At 43.3% G+C, this 18,492-nt stretch overlaps 1 protein-coding gene and 1 long non-coding RNA gene across 3 annotated transcripts in view; both read left to right on the forward strand.

Moving 5' to 3' along the window:
• The window catches only part of LOC124277706, a 40,477-nt gene extending 30,705 nt beyond the window's left edge, over positions 1–9,772 (forward strand). For both annotated transcript variants that reach the window (XM_046713435.1, XM_046713434.1), the window contains 2 exons: positions 316–1,638; positions 8,157–9,772. In XM_046713435.1, the coding sequence (XP_046569391.1) occupies positions 316–1,638; positions 8,157–8,183 (1,350 nt within the window). In that variant the 3' untranslated portion in view covers positions 8,184–9,772. The remainder of the gene's footprint in view (positions 1–315; positions 1,639–8,156) is intronic.
• A 5,104-nt stretch (positions 9,773–14,876) lies between these two features.
• Positions 14,877–18,066, forward strand: LOC124277707. Its single transcript, XR_006898896.1, has 2 exons — positions 14,877–17,105; positions 17,155–18,066. It is a non-coding gene; the product is annotated as an uncharacterized LOC124277707 (long non-coding RNA).
• The last annotated feature ends 426 nt before the right edge of the window (positions 18,067–18,492 follow it).

Consider the following 18,492-nt stretch of genomic DNA (forward strand, 5'->3'; position numbering starts at 1 on the left):
AATTTATTAATATTTTAATTTTAAACAGCTTACTTGGATTTCAGAAAATTGCATTTATTTTTTTCTCCCCTGAAATAATGAAGGGTGTAGTAACTGAAAAACTGATACTATATCATCCAGTATCTTTACAAGTTGGAAACATAAAGGGCTACTGCTCGAACTTTAAGGAGACACATGGTTTGCACAAGAAACATTTCCGTTTTGAAGCCGTATTCATTGTCACAGAAATTTGAATGCAGATTTATTTGTACATTATTAATTCACCTTCTTTCAAATTCAAACTGATTTGAATATATGTTGTAAATATGTTTTCAGGACTTTGAAGAGATGCAGTTTAACCAGGAGAAGGCTCAGAGCACCATCAAGGAGTTGAGAACCTGCTTGGAGGAAGTGAGACAGGAGAGGTCCAAGTTGTTTGACGAGATCAATGCCCTCCATGCCAGCAATCAGAAATCCAAGGTAGCTGACATCATAAGCCATTACACCGAGAAGGGAGCCTGCGATGAGGTGGAGAGAGAAATGAGAAGAGGGACAAGCAGTCAACCATCGTCTCGACCTTCAAGTGCAAGCTGTTCCCGGACTTCAAGTATGGGTCGTTCATCAAGGCTGGACATGAGTAATACTCCTACAAGAAGGTCCAGGATTGATGACTACATCTCTCCGAGTCAGGAAAACATGGACTCTTCATTGCGAGTCCATCGACGCACAAGTACATGGAACAATGAACTGGAGTCCAGTCCTGTGAAGCTCAACTCTTCACTGAACATGTCGAGTACGCTTGATAGTAAAGACACAGGTTACAGCACTGAGGAACTGATGCAGTCTCCGGGTGTGCCATCATCATTCCGGGAGATCTACCCACACCGGAAAGTCCAGTATTACCGAGACAAGCAGAGAGAGGCCCTAGATCACAGGCTGTCCCCTATTCCATTTGTTGACTACTCAGATCTGCAGCAGTATCCAACCAAACTCAGTTATTCTGATTATGATGCAGAAGACTCGTACAGGATTTCAAGAAAGGGATTTGGGGAAAATGGAAGTTTCAGAGAGAATTTACTTCAAAGGCAGAATCGAGATAGTCTTCATGGAGACAACTACACTGACGATTTGAATCGATATGAATCTAGTCAGAATTATGGAACAGGAAGAGACATGGTAGAGACAGTTGTTGAATCCACATCCACCAGCTACCAGCGCCCAGGCACAGACGTTACAGAGAGGATGTCTCAGAGCATGCAGGAGACATTGCGACAACCTCACCATGATCGGAAGGAGTCATCAGACCGACTCAATGTGTCCCATAATTCAGTTTATGACATGCGTCACAGGAAGAGTGTGAGTCCAAGTTCTAAGAAAGGGATCCTAAAAAATGGGAAGACGGAACATTTTAACCATTTGCGAGAGAGAAGCTGTAGCCCTGTCCTACAGAGATATGGCCGGTCTCATTCACCTCCAACTAAACTGTCACCTAGCAACAATGCTGCCATAGAAACCAAGTCAGGTCACCGCAAACCAGTGTATGGAAGGTCATCCAGTGCTCGGCGTGTAACAACAAAACTGATTGATGAGCTTGACGGAGGGAGAGAGTCAAACTTGAAAGCAGGCTACTCTCGCAAAGTCCTGGTACCAACTACAGCTGTAAGTATTATTCTGTCTGTTGGCTATTATACATCTGATCTGGTCATTAATAGTTAGGTGCATTGCTAGCTTCATAGGCAGATTCCAGATGATATGCAGTTATTATTCCAACAGTTTGTGTATGTAATGCCTATTTTGGGTGATTCTTGCATGCTTCTGGTTAACATCCACTAAACTGATCAAGTGGTAAATATAAAGAAGCTATGGACTATGTATTAGTGTGCATGTAATGTGATCTAATATCTTGTTTGGGTAAGACACTAATACATTGGAAATTAATATGATTACCAGTTGATAAGATATATGGCATTTTCTGATTGCTCTGAAGTTGGCAAGGTTGGGCTTGCTAGACCTCTGAAGCTGGAACATGAGTGTTCTGTATTACTTGACAAAAGAGATACTCATACTGGTTGCCACAGACTTTATTGTCCACATTTTACACACACATCCTGGTGATGGGGCAAATATAAGGAGGGGGACTGGTAATAAACTGTGTTGATGGTTTAAGGTGGAAGAACAATTAGAAGACACTACTTGTGGTAGAGATAGGTGGAGGGTTGGGGCAAGTGGGCTAGGTACAAGACACTGTTGGTGGTTTAAGGTGGAAGAACAATCATAAGACACTACTTGTGGTAGAGATAGGTAGAGGGTTGGGGCAAGTGGGTTAGGTACAAGACACTGTTGGTAGTTTAAGGTGGAAGAACAATTAGAAGACACTACTTGTGGTAGAGATAGGTGGAGGGTTGGGAGGAGTGGGTTAGGTACAAGACACTGTTGGTGGTTTAAGGTGGAAGAACAATTAGAAGACACTACTTGTGGTAGAGATAGGTGGAGGGTTGGGAGGAGTGGGTTAGGTACAAGACACTGTTGGTAGTTTAAGGTGGAAGAACAATTAGAAGACACTACTAGTGGTAGAGATAGGTGGAGGGTTGGGAGGAGTGGGTTAGGTACAAGACACTGTTGGTGGTTTAAGGTGGAAGAACAATCATAAGACACTACTTGTGGTAGAGATAGGTGGAGGGTTGGGAGGAGTGGGCTAGGTACAAGACACTGTTGGTGGTTTAAGGTGGAAGAAGAATCATAAGACACTACTTGTGGTAGAGATAGGTGGAGGGTTGGGAGGAGTGGGCTAGGTACAAGACTCTATTGGTGGTTTAAGGTGGAAGAACAATCATAAGACACTACTTGTGGTAGAGATAGGTGGAGGGTTGGGAGGAGTGGGTTAGGTACAAGACACTGTTGGTGGTTTCACGGTGGAAGAACAATCATAAGACACTACTTGTGGTAGAGATTGGTGGAGGAGGGTTGGGAGGAGTGGGCTAGGTACAAGACACTGTTGGTGGTTTAAGGTGGAAGAACAATTAGAAGACACTACTTGTGGTAGAGATAGGTGGAGGGTTGGGAGGAGTGGGCTAGGTACAAGACTCTATTGGTGGTTTAAGGTGGAAGAACAATCATAAGACACTACTTGTGGTAGAGATAGGTGGAGGGTTAGGAGGAGGAGTGGGTTAGGTACAAGACACTGTTGGTGGTTTACGGTGGAAGAACAATCATAAGACACTACTTGTGGTAGAGATAGGTGGAGGGTTGGGAGGAGTGGGCTAGGTACAAGACACTGTTGGTGGTTTAAGGTGGAAGAACAATTAGAAGACACTACTTGTGGTAGAGATAGGTGGAGGGTTGGGGCAATTTGGTTAGGTACAAGACACTGTTGGTGGTTTAAGGTGGAAGAACAATCATAAGACACTACTTGTGGTAGAGATAGGTGGAGGGTTGGGAGGAGTGGGCTAGGTACAAGACACTGTTGGTGGTTTAAGGTGGAAGAACAATTAGAAGACACTACTTGTGGTAGAGGGTTGGGAGGAGTGGGCTAGGTACAAGACACTGTTGGTGGTTTAAGGTGGAAGAACAATTAGAAGACACTACTTGTGGTAGAGATAGGTGGAGGGTTGGGAGACAGTGGGTTAGGTACAAGTCACTGTTGGTGGTTTAAGATGGAAGAACAATCATAAGACACTACTTGTGGTAGAGATAGGTGGAGGGTTGGGAGGAGTGGGTTAGGTACAAGACAATGTTGGTGGTTTAAGGTGGAAGAACAATCATAAGACACTACTTGTGGTAGAGATAGGTGGAGGGTTGGGAGGAGTGGGCTAGGTACAAGACACTGTTGGTGGTTTAAGGTGGAAGAAGAATCATAAGACACTACTTGTGGTAGAGATAGGTGGAGGGTTGGGGCAAGTGGGCTAGGTACAAGACACTGTTGGTGGTTTAAGGTGGAAGAACAATTAGAAGACACTACTTGTGGTAGAGATAGGTGGAGGGTTGGGGCAAGTGGGTTAGGTACAAGACACTGTTGGTGGTTTAAGGTGGAAGAACAATCATAAGACACTACTTTTTATTATTATTATGCTAGCATTTGTATAGCGCCGATATCCAGCTCAGCTCAGCTGCTCAAAGGCGCTTTGTTTTTCCCTCGTTCACTGGATGTCAATCTCAACGGCACATCGTATTGTCAATCTCAACTCCCTGGGGAGCATACAACTCTTGCAGCCTACTAGGCGCACCGAGTTAGTGTGGCATTCCCATCCTTACGAGGTACCCATTTTTACAGCTGGGTGGACTGGGACACATAGTCACAGTACTTTGTCCATGTTTACTGCACGTTGCTGTACCCGCAACTGGGTGTTTGCACGTATTCATGTGGCCACCATCTGGTCATATACCAACGGATTCGTGGGTTCTTTTAAGTGCACAGGGTTGTGTACCGTACACTAGGGGTTGTGACAACACTAAAAGAGTCTGCACACAAAGTTGACTCCAAGGTTTTTACACCCGGTCACAGGTGGGCTCGATCCCGGCACCTCAATCTCGCTGGATCACTAGCCTGGCGCTTTAGCCAGTTCGCCCACCACGCCACTACTTGTGGTAGAGATAGGTGGAGGGTTGGGGCAAGTGGGCTAGGTACAAGACACTGTTGGTGGTTTAAGGTGGAAGAACAATCATAAGACACTACTTGTGGTAGAGATAGGTGGAGGGTTGGGAGGAGTGGGCTAGGTACAAGACTCTATTGGTGGTTTAAGGTGGAAGAACAATCATAAGACACTACTTGTGGTAGATAGGTAGGTGGAGGGAGGAGTTGGGAGGAGTGGACACTGTTGGTGTACAAGAACAATGTAAGACACTACTTGTGGTTTAGATTGGTGGAAGGTTGGGAGGAGTGGGCTCATAAGACACTACTTTAAGGTGGAAGAACAATTAGTGGACACTACTTGTGGTAGAGATAGGTGGAGGTACAAGACAGTGGGTTAGGTGGTTTACTCTGGTGGTTTAAGAAAGAACAATCATAAGACACTACTTGTGGTAGAGATAGGTGGAGGGTTGGGAGGAGTGGGTTAGGTACAAGACACTGTTGGTGGTTTACGGTGGAAGAACAATCATAAGACACTACTTGTGGTAGAGATAGGTGGAGGGTTGGGAGGAGTGGGCTAGGTACAAGACACTGTTGGTGGTTTAAGGTGGAAGAACAATTAGAAGACACTACTTGTGGTAGAGATAGGTGGAGGGTTGGGGCAAGTGGGTTAGGTACAAGACACTGTTGGTGGTTTAAGGTGGAAGAACAATCATAAGACACTACTTGTGGTAGAGATAGGTGGAGGGTTGGGAGGAGTGGGCTAGGTACAAGACACTGTTGGTGGTTTACGGTGGAAGAACAATTAGAAGACACTACTTGTGGTAGAGATAGGTGGAGGGTTGGGAGGAGTGGGCTAGGTACAAGACTCTGTTGGTGGTTTAAGGTGGAAGAACAATCATAAGACACTACTTGTGGTAGAGATAGGTGGAGGGTTGGGAGGAGTGGGCTAGGTACAAGACACTGTTGGTGGTTTAAGGTGGAAGAAGAATCATAAGACACTACTTGTGGTAGAGATAGGTGGAGGGTTGGGAGGAGTGGGCTAGGTACAAGACTCTATTGGTGGTTTAAGGTGGAAGAACAATCATAAGACACTACTTGTGGTAGAGATAGGTGGAGGGTTGGGAGGAGTGGGTTAGGTACAAGACACTGTTGGTGGTTTACGGTGGAAGAAGAATCATAAGACACTACTTGTGGTAGAGATAGGTGGAGGGTTGGGAGGAGTGGGCTAGGTACAAGACACTGTTGGTGGTTTAAGGTGGAAGAACAATTAGAAGACACTACTTGTGGTAGAGATAGGTGGAGGGTTGGGGCAAGTGGGTTAGGTACAAGACACTGTTGGTGGTTTAAGGTGGAAGAACAATCATAAGACACTACTTGTGGTAGAGATAGGTGGAGGGTTGGGAGGAGTGGGCTAGGTACAAGACACTGTTGGTGGTTTAAGGTGGAAGAACAATTAGAAGACACTACTTGTGGTAGAGGGTTGGGAGGAGTGGGCTAGGTACAAGACACTGTTGGTGGTTTAAGGTGGAAGAACAATTAGAAGACGCTACTTGTGGTAGAGATAGGTGGAGGGTTGGGGCAAGTGGGTTAGGTACAAGACACTGTTTGTGGTTTAAGGTGGAAGAACAATCATAAGACACTACTTGTGGTAGAGATAGGTGGAGGGTTGGGAGGAGTGGGCTAGGTACAAGACTCTATTGGTGGTTTAAGGTGGAAGAACAATCATAAGACACTACTTGTGGTAGAGATAGGTGGAGGGTTGGGAGGAGTGGGCTAGGTACAAGACTCTGTTGGTGGTTTAAGGTGGAAGAACAATCATAAGACACTACTTGTGGTAGAGATAGGTGGAGGGTTGGGAGGAGTGGGTTAGGTACAAGACACTGTTGGTGGTTTAAGATGGAAGAACAATCATAAGACACTACTTGTGGTAGAGATAGGTGGAGGTTGGGGGAAGTGGGCTAGGTACAAGACACTGTTGGTGGTTTAAGGTGGAAGAACAATAGAGACACTACTTGTGGTAGAGATAGGTGGAGGGTTGGGGCAAGTGGGTTAGGTACAAGACACTGTTGGTGGTTTAAGGTGGAAGAAGAATCATAAGACACTACTTGTGGTAGAGATAGGTGGAGGGTTGGGGCAAGTGGGCTAGGTACAAGACATTGTTGGTGGTTTAAGGTGGAAGAACAATTAGAAGACACTACTTGTGGTAGAGATAGGTGGAGGGTTGGGGCAAGTGGGTTAGGTACAAGACACTGTTGGTGGTTTAAGGTGGAAGAACAATTAGAAGACACTACTTGTGGTAGAGATAGACGGAGGGTTGGGGCAAGTGGGTTAGGTACAAGACACTGTTGGTGGTTTAAGGTGGAGGAACAATCATAAGACACTACTTGTGGTAGAGATAGGTGTAGGGTTGGGAGGAGTGGGCTAGGTACAAGACACTGTTGGTGGTTTAAGGTGGAAGAACAATTAGAAGACACACTACTTGTGGTAGAGATAGGTGGAGGGTTGGGAGGAGTGGGCTAGGTACAAGACACTGTTGGTGGTTTAAGGTGGAAGAACAATCATAAGACACTACTTGTGGTAGAGATAGGTGGAGGGTTGGGGCAAGTGGGTTAGGTACAAGACACTGTTGGTAGTTTACGGTGGAAGAACAATTAGAAGACGCTACTTGTGGTAGAGATAGGTGTAGGGTTGGGAGGAGTGGGCTAGGTACAAGACACTGTTGGTGGTTTAAGGTGGAAGAACAATTAGAAGACGCTACTTGTGGTAGAGATAGGTGGAGGGTTGGGGCAAGTGGGTTAGGTACAAGACACTGTTGGTGGTTTAAGGTGGAAGAACAATCATAAGACACTACTTGTGGTAGAGATAGGTGGAGGGTTGGGAGAAGTGGGTTAGGTACAAGACACTGTTGGTAGTTTAAAGATGGAAGAACAATTAGAAGACACTACTTGTGGTAGAGATAGGTGGAGGGTTGGGAGGAGTGGGCTAGGTACAAGACACTGTTGGTGGTTTAAGGTGGAAGAACAATTAGAAGACACTACTTGTGGTAGAGATAGGTGGAGGGTTGGGGCAAGTGGGTTAGGTACAAGACACTGTTGGTGGTTTAAGGTGGAAGAACAATCATAAGACACTACTTGTGGTAGAGATAGGTGGAGGGTTGGGAGGAGTGGGTTAGGTACAAGACACTGTTGGTGGTTTAAGATGGAAGAACAATTAGAAGACACTACTTGTGGTAGAGATAGGTGGAGGGTTGGGAGGAGTGGGCTAGGTACAAGACACTGTTGGTGGTTTAAGGTGGAAGAACAATCATAAGACACTACTTGTGGTAGAGATAGGTGGAGGGTTGGGAGGAGTGGGTTAGGTACAAGACACTGTTGGTGGTTTAAGGTGGAAGAAGAATCATAAGACACTACTTGTGGTAGAGATAGGTGGAGGGTTGGGAGGAGTGGGTTAGGTACAAGACACTGTTGGTGATTTAAAGGGGTGGCAGGTACAACTACCTGTGGTAGCAAGGGCTATATGTTTGCTTTGTTTGCTAGTATAGTACAAAACAATGCAGTAGTGTATGCTGGAAAGGTTATTGATTGAAGAAAGGTTATTGGTTGAACAGAAAAGCAAAAGAATCTGGCAAAGATGACATAAACGACCGAATAGCTGAAATTACTGACAAACTGGGGTGAGTATTATACGCTGGTAGTGTGAGTCACCTGCTGCTATGATCTGTTTGACCTTGGCTTTCTTCTTTCTTCATTTGCATAGATTAGAGATGTATTGTGTATGAACCTTGATTATTCCCAGGAGGGACGTTGTCTCAGGCTACCTGTGCTTGTCTGCAGAGGTGACAATTATAGACTGGGTGGTCAGGTTTGGTGACCTGGTTCATTCATGTCATATTCTAGTCCAAACCTACAGCACTATAGCTGTCAAGATGCAGACTACTGCAGTAAACGGCTCAAATCTTGTGTTCATCACCAGAGAATTGCAATCAATTCACTTAAAGTATAACCATACTCACTAAATCACAGTCAAAATTCAATAATACATGTTATGTTACACTATATTTCCTCATGTTTGAAAGCAAACCGTCTTGCTTTATAGTCAAAGGGGGATAACTCTAATGGGCCTGTGAGACAGCCAGGATGTTATATGATCCAGAAGGTTGAAGCCATGAGTTCTCTCTTCTTGCAGACTTAGTCAACACTCTGTCCTGAAATTCTCTGTTCATATCTTTTTCATATCTTTTAGATGTGAAATTCTTCCCTTTATTATATATTTACTATTTATGATCCTTTTAGAAAATAAGAACTAGCTTGACTTAATTTTACATTTTTAATTTGTCAAACAAAATTTTCATGCCAATCCTTCATTTTGAGAATGTTAAAAAGATATATATTACAATTGTGGTTTGATTGTAAATTTGTTTATTTGAAAGAGTATATTTTTCATTTGTAATTTTTCTAGTGAGAGGAATGGACATCAAAGCAACTGTAACAACCTTTTTATGTTTGATTTTGTTAGCTTGCCATATTGCTCAAGATAGGTCATGCTCGACATCATTTCCAAAGTTGTACTTGTAATCTGTGTAAATGTAACTTGTAAGTGTTATTTTCACTGCCTCCAAGGTATGATCGATCGGTTGTGTGATTGTGTCACTGGCTAACCTCTGTAACTCCATCTATGCACTGTGTTACTTGAACACAACAAACAATGGCCTCACCAATGCTAATATTACTTCCATATCTAAATCAAGGGCAGTTTATTCCATGAAATGCAGTTGTTTCCAGAGCAGAAAACCAAATGCATGTACAGCATCTTTGAAGTACATGAGAATCTGTTTAGTGCTTGTATTTCTGGAGTTGTGATGCTTTCAGTGTCGACACTGTTGCGTCCTCTAGCTGACATACATTGACAACATGTACCTGTAGTACCTATAGTGTTAGGCCTAAGGCTGGGTATGTCCTGTGATGCTGTGACTACCTGATGACTCTCTGATCTAACTGTGATGCACTCACTACCTAAATCTGTCACTCTCTGATATTACTGAGATTCTGCAACTACCTGTGTCTGTGATGCTGCGACTGTCTGTATATGTGACTCTGATCTGACTGATATTCTGTGACTACCTGTGTCTGTGACTGAGGTGCTGCGACTGTCTGTATATGTGACTCTGATCTGACTGAGATTCTGTAACTACCTGTGTCTGTGTCTGTGATGCTGCGACTGTCTGTATATGTGACTCTGATCTGACTGATATTCTGTAACTACCTGTGTCTGTGACTGTGGTGCTGCGACTGTCTGTATATGTGACTCTGATCTGACTGATATTCTGTGACCACCTGTGTCTGTGACTGTGGTGTTGCGACTGTCTGTAATATGTGACTCTGATCTGACTGAGATTCTGTGACTACCTGTGTCTGTGACTGTGGTGCTGGGACTGTCTGTATATGTGACTCTCTGATCTGACTGAGATTCTGTGACTACCTGTGTCTGTGACTGTGGTGCTGCGACTTTCTGTATATGTGACTCTCTGATCTAACTGATATTCTGTGACTACCTGTGTCTGTGACTGTGGTGCTGCCACTGTCTGTATATGTGACTCTGATCTGACTGAGATTCTGTGACTGTGGTGTTGCGACTGTCTGTAATATGTTACTCTGATCCGAGATTCTGTAACTACCTGTGTCTGTGACTGTGGTGCTGCCACTGTCTGTATATGTGACTCTGATCTGACTGAGATTCTGTGACTGTGGTGTTGCGACTGTCTGTAATATGTGACTCTGATCTGACTGAGATTCTGTGACTACCTGTGTCTGTGACTGTGGTGCTGCGACTTTCTGTATATGTGACTCTCTGATCTAACTGAGATTCTGTGACTACCTGTGTCTGTGACTGTGGTGCTGCGACTGTCTGTAATATGTGACTCTCTGATCTGACTGAGATTCTGTAACTACCTGTGTCTGTGACTGTGGTGCTGCGACTTTCTGTATATGTGACTCTGATCTGACTGAGATTCTGTAACTACCTGTGTCTGTGACTGTGGTGCTGCGACTTTCTGTATATGTGACTCTCTGATCTACCTGAGATTCTGTGACTACCTGTGTCTGTGACTGTGGTGCTGCGACTGTCTGTAATATGTGACTCTGATCTGACTGAGATTCTGTAACTACCTGTGTCTGTGACTGTGGTGCTGCGACTTTCTGTAATATGTTACTCTGATCCGATATTCTTTAACTACCTGTGTCTGTGACTGTGGTGTTGTGACTGTCTGTAATATGTGACTCTGATCTGACTGAAATTCTGTGACTGTGGTGTTGCGACTGTCTGTAATATGTTACTCTGATCCAAGATTCTGTGACTACATGTGTCTGTGACTGTGGTGCTGGGACTGTCTGTAATATGTTACTCTGATCCGAGATTCTGTAACTACCTGTGTCTGTGATTGTGGTGCTGCCACTGTCTGTATATTTGACTCTGATCTGACTGAGATTCTGTGACTGTGGTGTTGTGACTGTCTGTAATATGTGACTCTGATCTGACTGAGATTCTGTGACTACCTGTGTCTGTGACTGTGGTGCTGCGACTTTCTGTATATGTGACTCTCTGATCTAACTGAGATTCTGTAACTACCTGTGTCTGTGACTGTGGTTCTGCGACTTTCTGTATATGTGACTCTCTGATCTAACTGAGATTCTGTGACTACCTGTGTCTGTGACTGTGGTGCTGCGACTGTCTGTAATATGTTACTCTGATCCGAGATTCTGTAACTACCTGTGTCTGTTACTGTGGTGCTGCGACTGTCTGTAATATGTTACTCTGATCCGTGATTCTGTGACTACATGTGTCTGTGACTGTGGTGCTGGGACTGTCTGTAATATGTTACTCTGATCCGAGATTCTGTAACTACCTGTGTCTGTGATTGTGGTGCTGCCACTGTCTGTATATGTGACTTTGATCTGACTGAGATTCTGTGACTGTGGTGTGGTGTGCGACTGTCTGTAATATGTTACTCTGATCCGAGATTCTGTGACTACATGTGTCTGTGACTGTGGTGCTGGACTGTCTGTAATATGTTACTCTGATCCGAGATTCTGTAACTACCTGTGTCTGTGACTGTGGTGCTGCCACTGTCTGTATAATATGTGACTCTGATCTGACTGAGATTCTGTGACTGTGGTGTTGTGACTGTCTGTAATATGTGACTCTGATCTGACTGAGATTCTGTGACTACCTGTGTCTGTGACTGTGGTGCTGCGACTGTCTGTATATGTGACTCTGATCTGACTGAGATTCTGTGACTGTGGTGTTGCGACTGTCTGTAATATGTTACTCTGATCTGAGATTCTGTAACTACCTGTGTCTGTGACTGTGGTGCTGCCACTGTCTGTATATGTGACTCTGATCTGACTGAGATTCTGTAACTACCTGTGTCTGTGACTGTGGTGCTGCGACTGTCTGTAATATGTGACTCTGATCTGACTGAGATTCTGTGACTGTGGTGCTGCCACTGTCTGTAATATGTGATTCTGTAGACCTTCTGTGACTACCTGTGTCTGACTGTGGTGCTGCTGACTCTGTATATGTGACTCTGATCTGACTGAGATTCTGACTACCTGTGTCTGTGACTGTGGTGCTGCTGTATATGTGACTGATCTGTCTGTATATGTGACTCTGATCTGACTGAGATTCTGTAACTACCTGTGTCTGTGACTGTGGTGCTGCGACTTTCTGTATATGTGACTCTCTGATCTAACTGAGATTCTGTGACTACCTGTGTCTGTGACTGTGGTGCTGCGACTGTCTGTAATATGTTACTCTGATCCGAGATTCTGTAACTACCTGTGTCTGTGACTGTGGTGCTGCCACTGTCTGTATATGTGACTCTGATCTGACTGAGATTCTGTGACTGTGGTGTGACTGTGGTGCTGCGACTGTCTGTAATATGTGACTCTGATCTGACTGAGATTCTGTGACTACCTGTGTCTGTGACTGTGGTGCTGCGACTTTCTGTATATGTGACTCTGATCTGACTGAGATTCTGTAACTACCTGTGTCTGTGACTGTGGTGCTGCGACTGTCTGTAATATGTGACTCTGATCTGACTGAGATTCTGTGACTGTGGTGTTGCGACTGTCTGTAATATGTGACTCTGATCCGAGATTCTGTAACTACCTGTGTCTGTGACTGTGGTGTTGCGACTGTCTGTAATATGTTACTCTGATCCGAGATTCTGTGACTACCTGTGTCTGTGATTGTGGTGCTGCCACTGTCTGTATATGTGACTCTGATCTGACTGAGATTCTGTGACTGTGGTGTTGCGACTGTCTGTAATATGTTACTCTGATCTGACTGAGATTCTGTAACTACCTGTGTCTGTGACTGACTGAGATTCTGTGACTACCTGTGTCTGTGACTGTGGTGCTGCACTGTAGATTCTCTCTGTATATGTGACTGTCTGTATTATGTTACTCTGATCCGAGATTCTGTGACTACCTGTGTCTGTGACTGTGGTGCTGCGACTTTCTGTATATGTGACTCTCTGATCTAACTGAGATTCTGTGACTACCTGTGTCTGTGACTGTGGTGCTGCGACTTTCTGTATATGTGACTCTCTGATCTAACTGAGATTCTGTGACTACCTGTGTCTGTGACTGTGGTGCTGCGACTTTCTGTATATGTGACTCTGATCTAACTGAGATTCTGTAACTACCTGTGTCTGTGACTGTGGTGCTGCGACTTTCTGTATATGTGACTCTCTGATCTAACTGACTGTGACTACCTGTGTCTGTGACTGTGGTGCTGCGACTGTCTGTATATGTGACTCTGATCTGAGATTCTGTGACTACCTGTGTCTGTGACTGTGGTGCTGCTGTATATGTGACTCTGTATATGTGACTCTGTCTGACTGACTGTGGTGTTGCGACTGTCTGTAATATGTTACTCTGATCCGAGATTCTGTGACTACCTGTGTCTGTGACTGTGGTGCTGCGACTGTCTGTAATATGTTACTCTGATCTAACTGAGATTCTGTAACTACCTGTGTCTGTGACTGTGGTGCTGCCACTGTCTGTATATGTGACTCTGATCTGTATATGTGACTCTCTGATCTGACTGAGATTCTGTAACTACCTGTGTCTGTGACTGTGGTGCTGCGACTTTCTGTATATGTGACTCTGATCTGACTGAGATTCTGTAACTACCTGTGTCTGTGACTGTGGTGCTGCGACTTTCTGTATATGTGACTCTGATCTGACTGAGATTCTGTAACTACCTGTGTCTGTGACTGTGGTGCTGCTGTATATGTGACTGTCTGTATATGTGACTCTGATCTCTGATCTGAGATTCTGTAACTACCTGTGTCTGTGACTGTGGTGCTGTGACTGACTGTCTGTAATATGTTACTCTGATCCTGATGATTCTGTGCTGTTAGACTACCTGTGTCTGTGACTGTGATCTGACTGCTGTGACTGTCTGTATATGTGACTCTGATCTGACTGAGATTCTGTGACTACCTGTGTCTGTGACTGTGGTGCTGCGACTTTCTGTATATGTGACTCTCTGATCTGACTGAGATTCTGTGACTACCTGTGTCTGTGACTGTGGTGCTGCTGTACTGTCTGTATATGTGACTCTGATCTAACTGAGATTCTGTGACTGTGGTGTTGGGCTGACTGTCTGTATATGTGACTGTGATGAGATTCTGTGACTACCTGTGTGTGACTGTGGTGTATGCGACTGTCTGTACTCTGATCTGACTGAGATTCTGTGACTACCTGTGTCTGTGACTGTGGTGCTGCGACTGTCTGTATATGTGACTCTGATCTGACTGAGATTCTGTGACTACCTGTGTGTGACTGTGGTGCTGTGACTGGACTGTTTCTGTATATGTGACTCTGATCTGGTGACTGAGATTCTGTAACTGTGACCTGTCTGTCTGTGACTGTGGTGCTGCGACTGTCTGTATATGTGACTCTGATCTAACTGAGATTCTGTGACTACCTGTGTGTGACTGTGGTGCTGTGACTGCTGTGACTGTCTGTACTGTGACTCTCTGATCTGGTGTTGAGATTCTGTAACTACCTGTGTCTGTGACTGTGGTGCTGTGACTGGTGCTGCGACTTTCTGTATATGTGACTCTCTGATCTAACTGAGATTCTGTGACTACCTGTGTCTGTGATGCTGTGATGTGCCATGCACTGACAGCCATGTCTCGGTTGCACCTGTGTGATATGTGACTCTCATTGAGAAGTCTACAGGGCTGAGATTCATCCTACCCTATACAGATGACACAGGCTGTTAGTTTTTAGTTGAATGGAGTCACTCCATGATTGTTCTGTGTGAGTACACTTGTAGAATTTATGCAATATGTTTAAGAAATATATAACAATGATGGTATTATACCACTGAGTATTTGTTTTCATGTTTCAGATTTTGATTCTTGGCTCCAGTAGAGCTAGTGTGATATCCCTGGCAGCTGGTCCTCTAGACTGAGGACAGATATACTAATGAAGAAATAATTAAATCATTACATTTTCGAAGGATGTGTCCAGTCATAGAAACTTTCTTTGTAATTTAGAGGAGAAATAATTCCACGAATGAAGCCAGAGTCTACTGCCTGGGAACAAAAGTTAGTGATGTATGCTCACTACAGGAGCATGACACAATACCCCATCTACTGGTTGTTTATTATTTCTAGAGCTTTCGTTGTTTTCAAAGGAGTGACATGACGTGATACGGTGACATATACAATGTAGGTGCAGAGAGATTGATAGATTAGTAATTCTTCATAATCATTAGGGATACAAACACTCAGGGTGACCCTGGGTAATCATGTAGTGTTTTTGTCCTTCGAAGGGTTAGTTAAATTGAAAGAAAATTGAAAGGTTTTGCATAATTTCTTCTTTAGGTTTTCAGTAAGTTGTGATAATTAGTTGTGATGGTTGAAAGTTGCCTGGAGAAAGTGTTGTTGAAACACACAAGTTAAGTGTTACAACTGTAGCAGTATTACAGTATTATGTACCTAGTCTGACACAGTATTAGTACTTCAGTCATGTAGGATTGTTGTAAATCTAGTTGTGTTTTCTCTGTGATATTCAAGAAATGATTCCGTCCATACATTCATGCAGGTGTCAACTTGTTGTGTTTGATTTCTAACAGAACGCCATGATGGCACAGTTCCCATTGATGTCTTTGTATTTTTTCCAACCAACATTTCTCTTTCCGTGCAGCATTTAAGGAACAGTATTGATTGTCCTGAAGCTGAATTGTGCCAGAAATGTTCATGGGTCAGCATTTGCTTTTACTTTCCAAAACTTTGTTTTCTACTTTTGGTTGTAAGCCAACTCCAGTCAGTTGTGACCTTGACCTTCCCTTACTAGACTTCCATGCCATACATCCATGAAGCACTCTGACATGCACTGGGCATGGTGGACAATATCACTGTAGACTGCCACTTGTAATTGCCATATATTCCATGCAGAGACACTGCTTAGTAAGGTTTCTACTTGCTACTTCTCGAATCACACACGTTGGATAGCTTTTTTGTCAAGTAAACCAGTCTTTCTGTGACAGAAATATGAGAATTTGAGGGGAAATAATATGCTGAATTCATGATAACTTGGTTTTAGAAAAAGGTTATTCATTGTTTGTTGTTATGTATACTACTATCTATTTATTTGTATATATATGTGTGTCATGTGTTGACCTCTTATGATCTGTGATAATAGCTTAGCAATGTACACAGATTCAGCAACGGCTTGCCATTGCTGAAGTTAGGTATCGACATTGTTAGAAAGAAAAAGAGTAAATTCATGTGAAAGTCATCCAGTTCACCTGAGTTGACAAGGTTAAACCAAAAGATGGATTTATATAGCCACAGCTCTTGATTGGATATGGATCTAAACTACTTTGGTAACAGAATGTACACCAGCTTGTCTGAGCACCAGATTGGGGACTGGATGTGGGACAGTTGTAGTCCATGCTTGACTACTCACCCTCGGAGATAGTATAGCTGTAATATTGCTGACTCTCAGCTGTATACAATGTTACACCTGTAGTTCTCAGCTGTATACAATGTTACACCTGTAGCTCTCAGCTGTATACCATGTAACATCTGTAGCTCTCAGCTGTATACCATGTAACACCTGTAGCTCTCAGCTGTATACCATGGTACACCTGTAGCTCTCAGCTGTATACCATGTAACACCTGTAGCTCTCAGCTGTATACCATGTTACACCTGTAGCTCTCGGCTGTATACCATGTTACACCTGTAGCTCTCGGCTGTATACCATGTTACACCTGTAGCTCTCAGCTGTATACCATGTTACACCTGTACCTCTCAGGTGTAAAACATGAAACACCTGTAGCTCTCACTGACTCTCAGGTGTAAAGCATGTAACACCTGTAGCTCTCAGGTGTAAAACATGACTCTCTTAGTTCTCAACTTGGCAACATGTAATACTTATAGTTCTCACCTGTTTTCCGGTATATGAAACAGAAGCAGTATGTTGTGTATTCTATGGACTGGTGCTGTGTTGGGTGATTAGCCACTAGTATCAGTAGGTATTCAAGTACAGTATTGTGTTGGGTGATTAGCCACTAGTATCAGTAGGTATTCAAGTACAGTATTTAAAGGCACTGTTACTCTCAGAATTTCATAATTAAAATTGACTAAACAGTAATCTGTCATCTAAATTGATATATAAATCTTTCCCTTTCAGTAACCACATGAATACTGGTTTAAGTCCACCATATGCTTAATTCATGCATATTATCACAATTTTACTACACAGCTGAATCCTACCCGAGGACAATGACACATGGTTATCTGACACTCTGTCTGATGTGAATGTAGTAAGGGTGTGTTGGTTCCAACTGTGCCGTATCTGAGTAAGGTAACCATGTTCAACTGTGACATTCAGGGGCAAGCATCATACAACACACATTACTGTATAAGTGATTACACGATTAAACACATTTTTACTTGTTTTCATTTTAATAAGATTTGTCATGAAAAAAATCACACACAAATGAACCTGTTTGTAAGTCCCACATATAAGGTGTATCATGGAATGGAAATTAGTCGTAAATATACTTGACAAAAAGGAATGTTTTGGTTCACAAAATATGTTTGTTTGAGAGGAAAATGTAAGAGTGTCTATCTGATCATCTAGTCACCAGTCTTCATTGTAAACGGGATCAAACAACTACCTTTTCTGCTGACCTTTCTTTATTGTTCTCTTTCCTAACTGAAAATTGTAACTAACAGTACACATGTACAATAACAGTTGAAGAAATAGAATCAGACAAACATCACATAGCACCCGTTCTTACACAGTAGTGTTTTGTTGCAAAATAGCTGTATAATATGTTGTTTGAGCTGAGTGTTGCCATCGACACTTCTCTCTGTGGTGTTCAGCACTATGGCATGGGAAGATTCTTTGATTGTATTTTTGTAATTTGTTAGATAAACTTCTGTGATATTACATCAATGCATTGGATGAATAAAATGTACTTGACTAAATTGTGTGTATGTTTTCCGTGTACAAGGAGGATGGTGGACTGTATCTGTACCATCTACAGCCATCAGTCGTCAGGTCCGGGAAATGGTTCAGGAACCTTGATGTCTAACCAGCAGACTTCAGGAAGTGATGTTTTGTACACATTACACCTGAGTCTGCATAAGTACACAGAGAGAGTGAGAGAGAGAGAGAGACGGGTGAAAATGAGGTGTACCCCCCTCTTTTCTCAATAGTGTGCACCCTCCCTTTCTCAAAAAGCTGCATCCACCCCTGGTCTGTGCAATAGCAGGTTCAACAGACCAAGAACACCTTGTATCGAAGACTGATCAAGGTCACTGTAGACATGACCATGTAACTTTGAGAGATAGAGGTTTTTTTAAACTAGCATATCTAGGCTTTTATCCTACAATGACACAGTACTGTTAGTC

Source organism: Haliotis rubra, unplaced genomic scaffold (assembly GCF_003918875.1).
Source record: "Haliotis rubra isolate DU_JTF1 unplaced genomic scaffold, ASM391887v1 Scf226, whole genome shotgun sequence".
In the NCBI taxonomy this organism is placed as follows: domain Eukaryota; kingdom Metazoa; phylum Mollusca; class Gastropoda; order Lepetellida; family Haliotidae; genus Haliotis; species Haliotis rubra.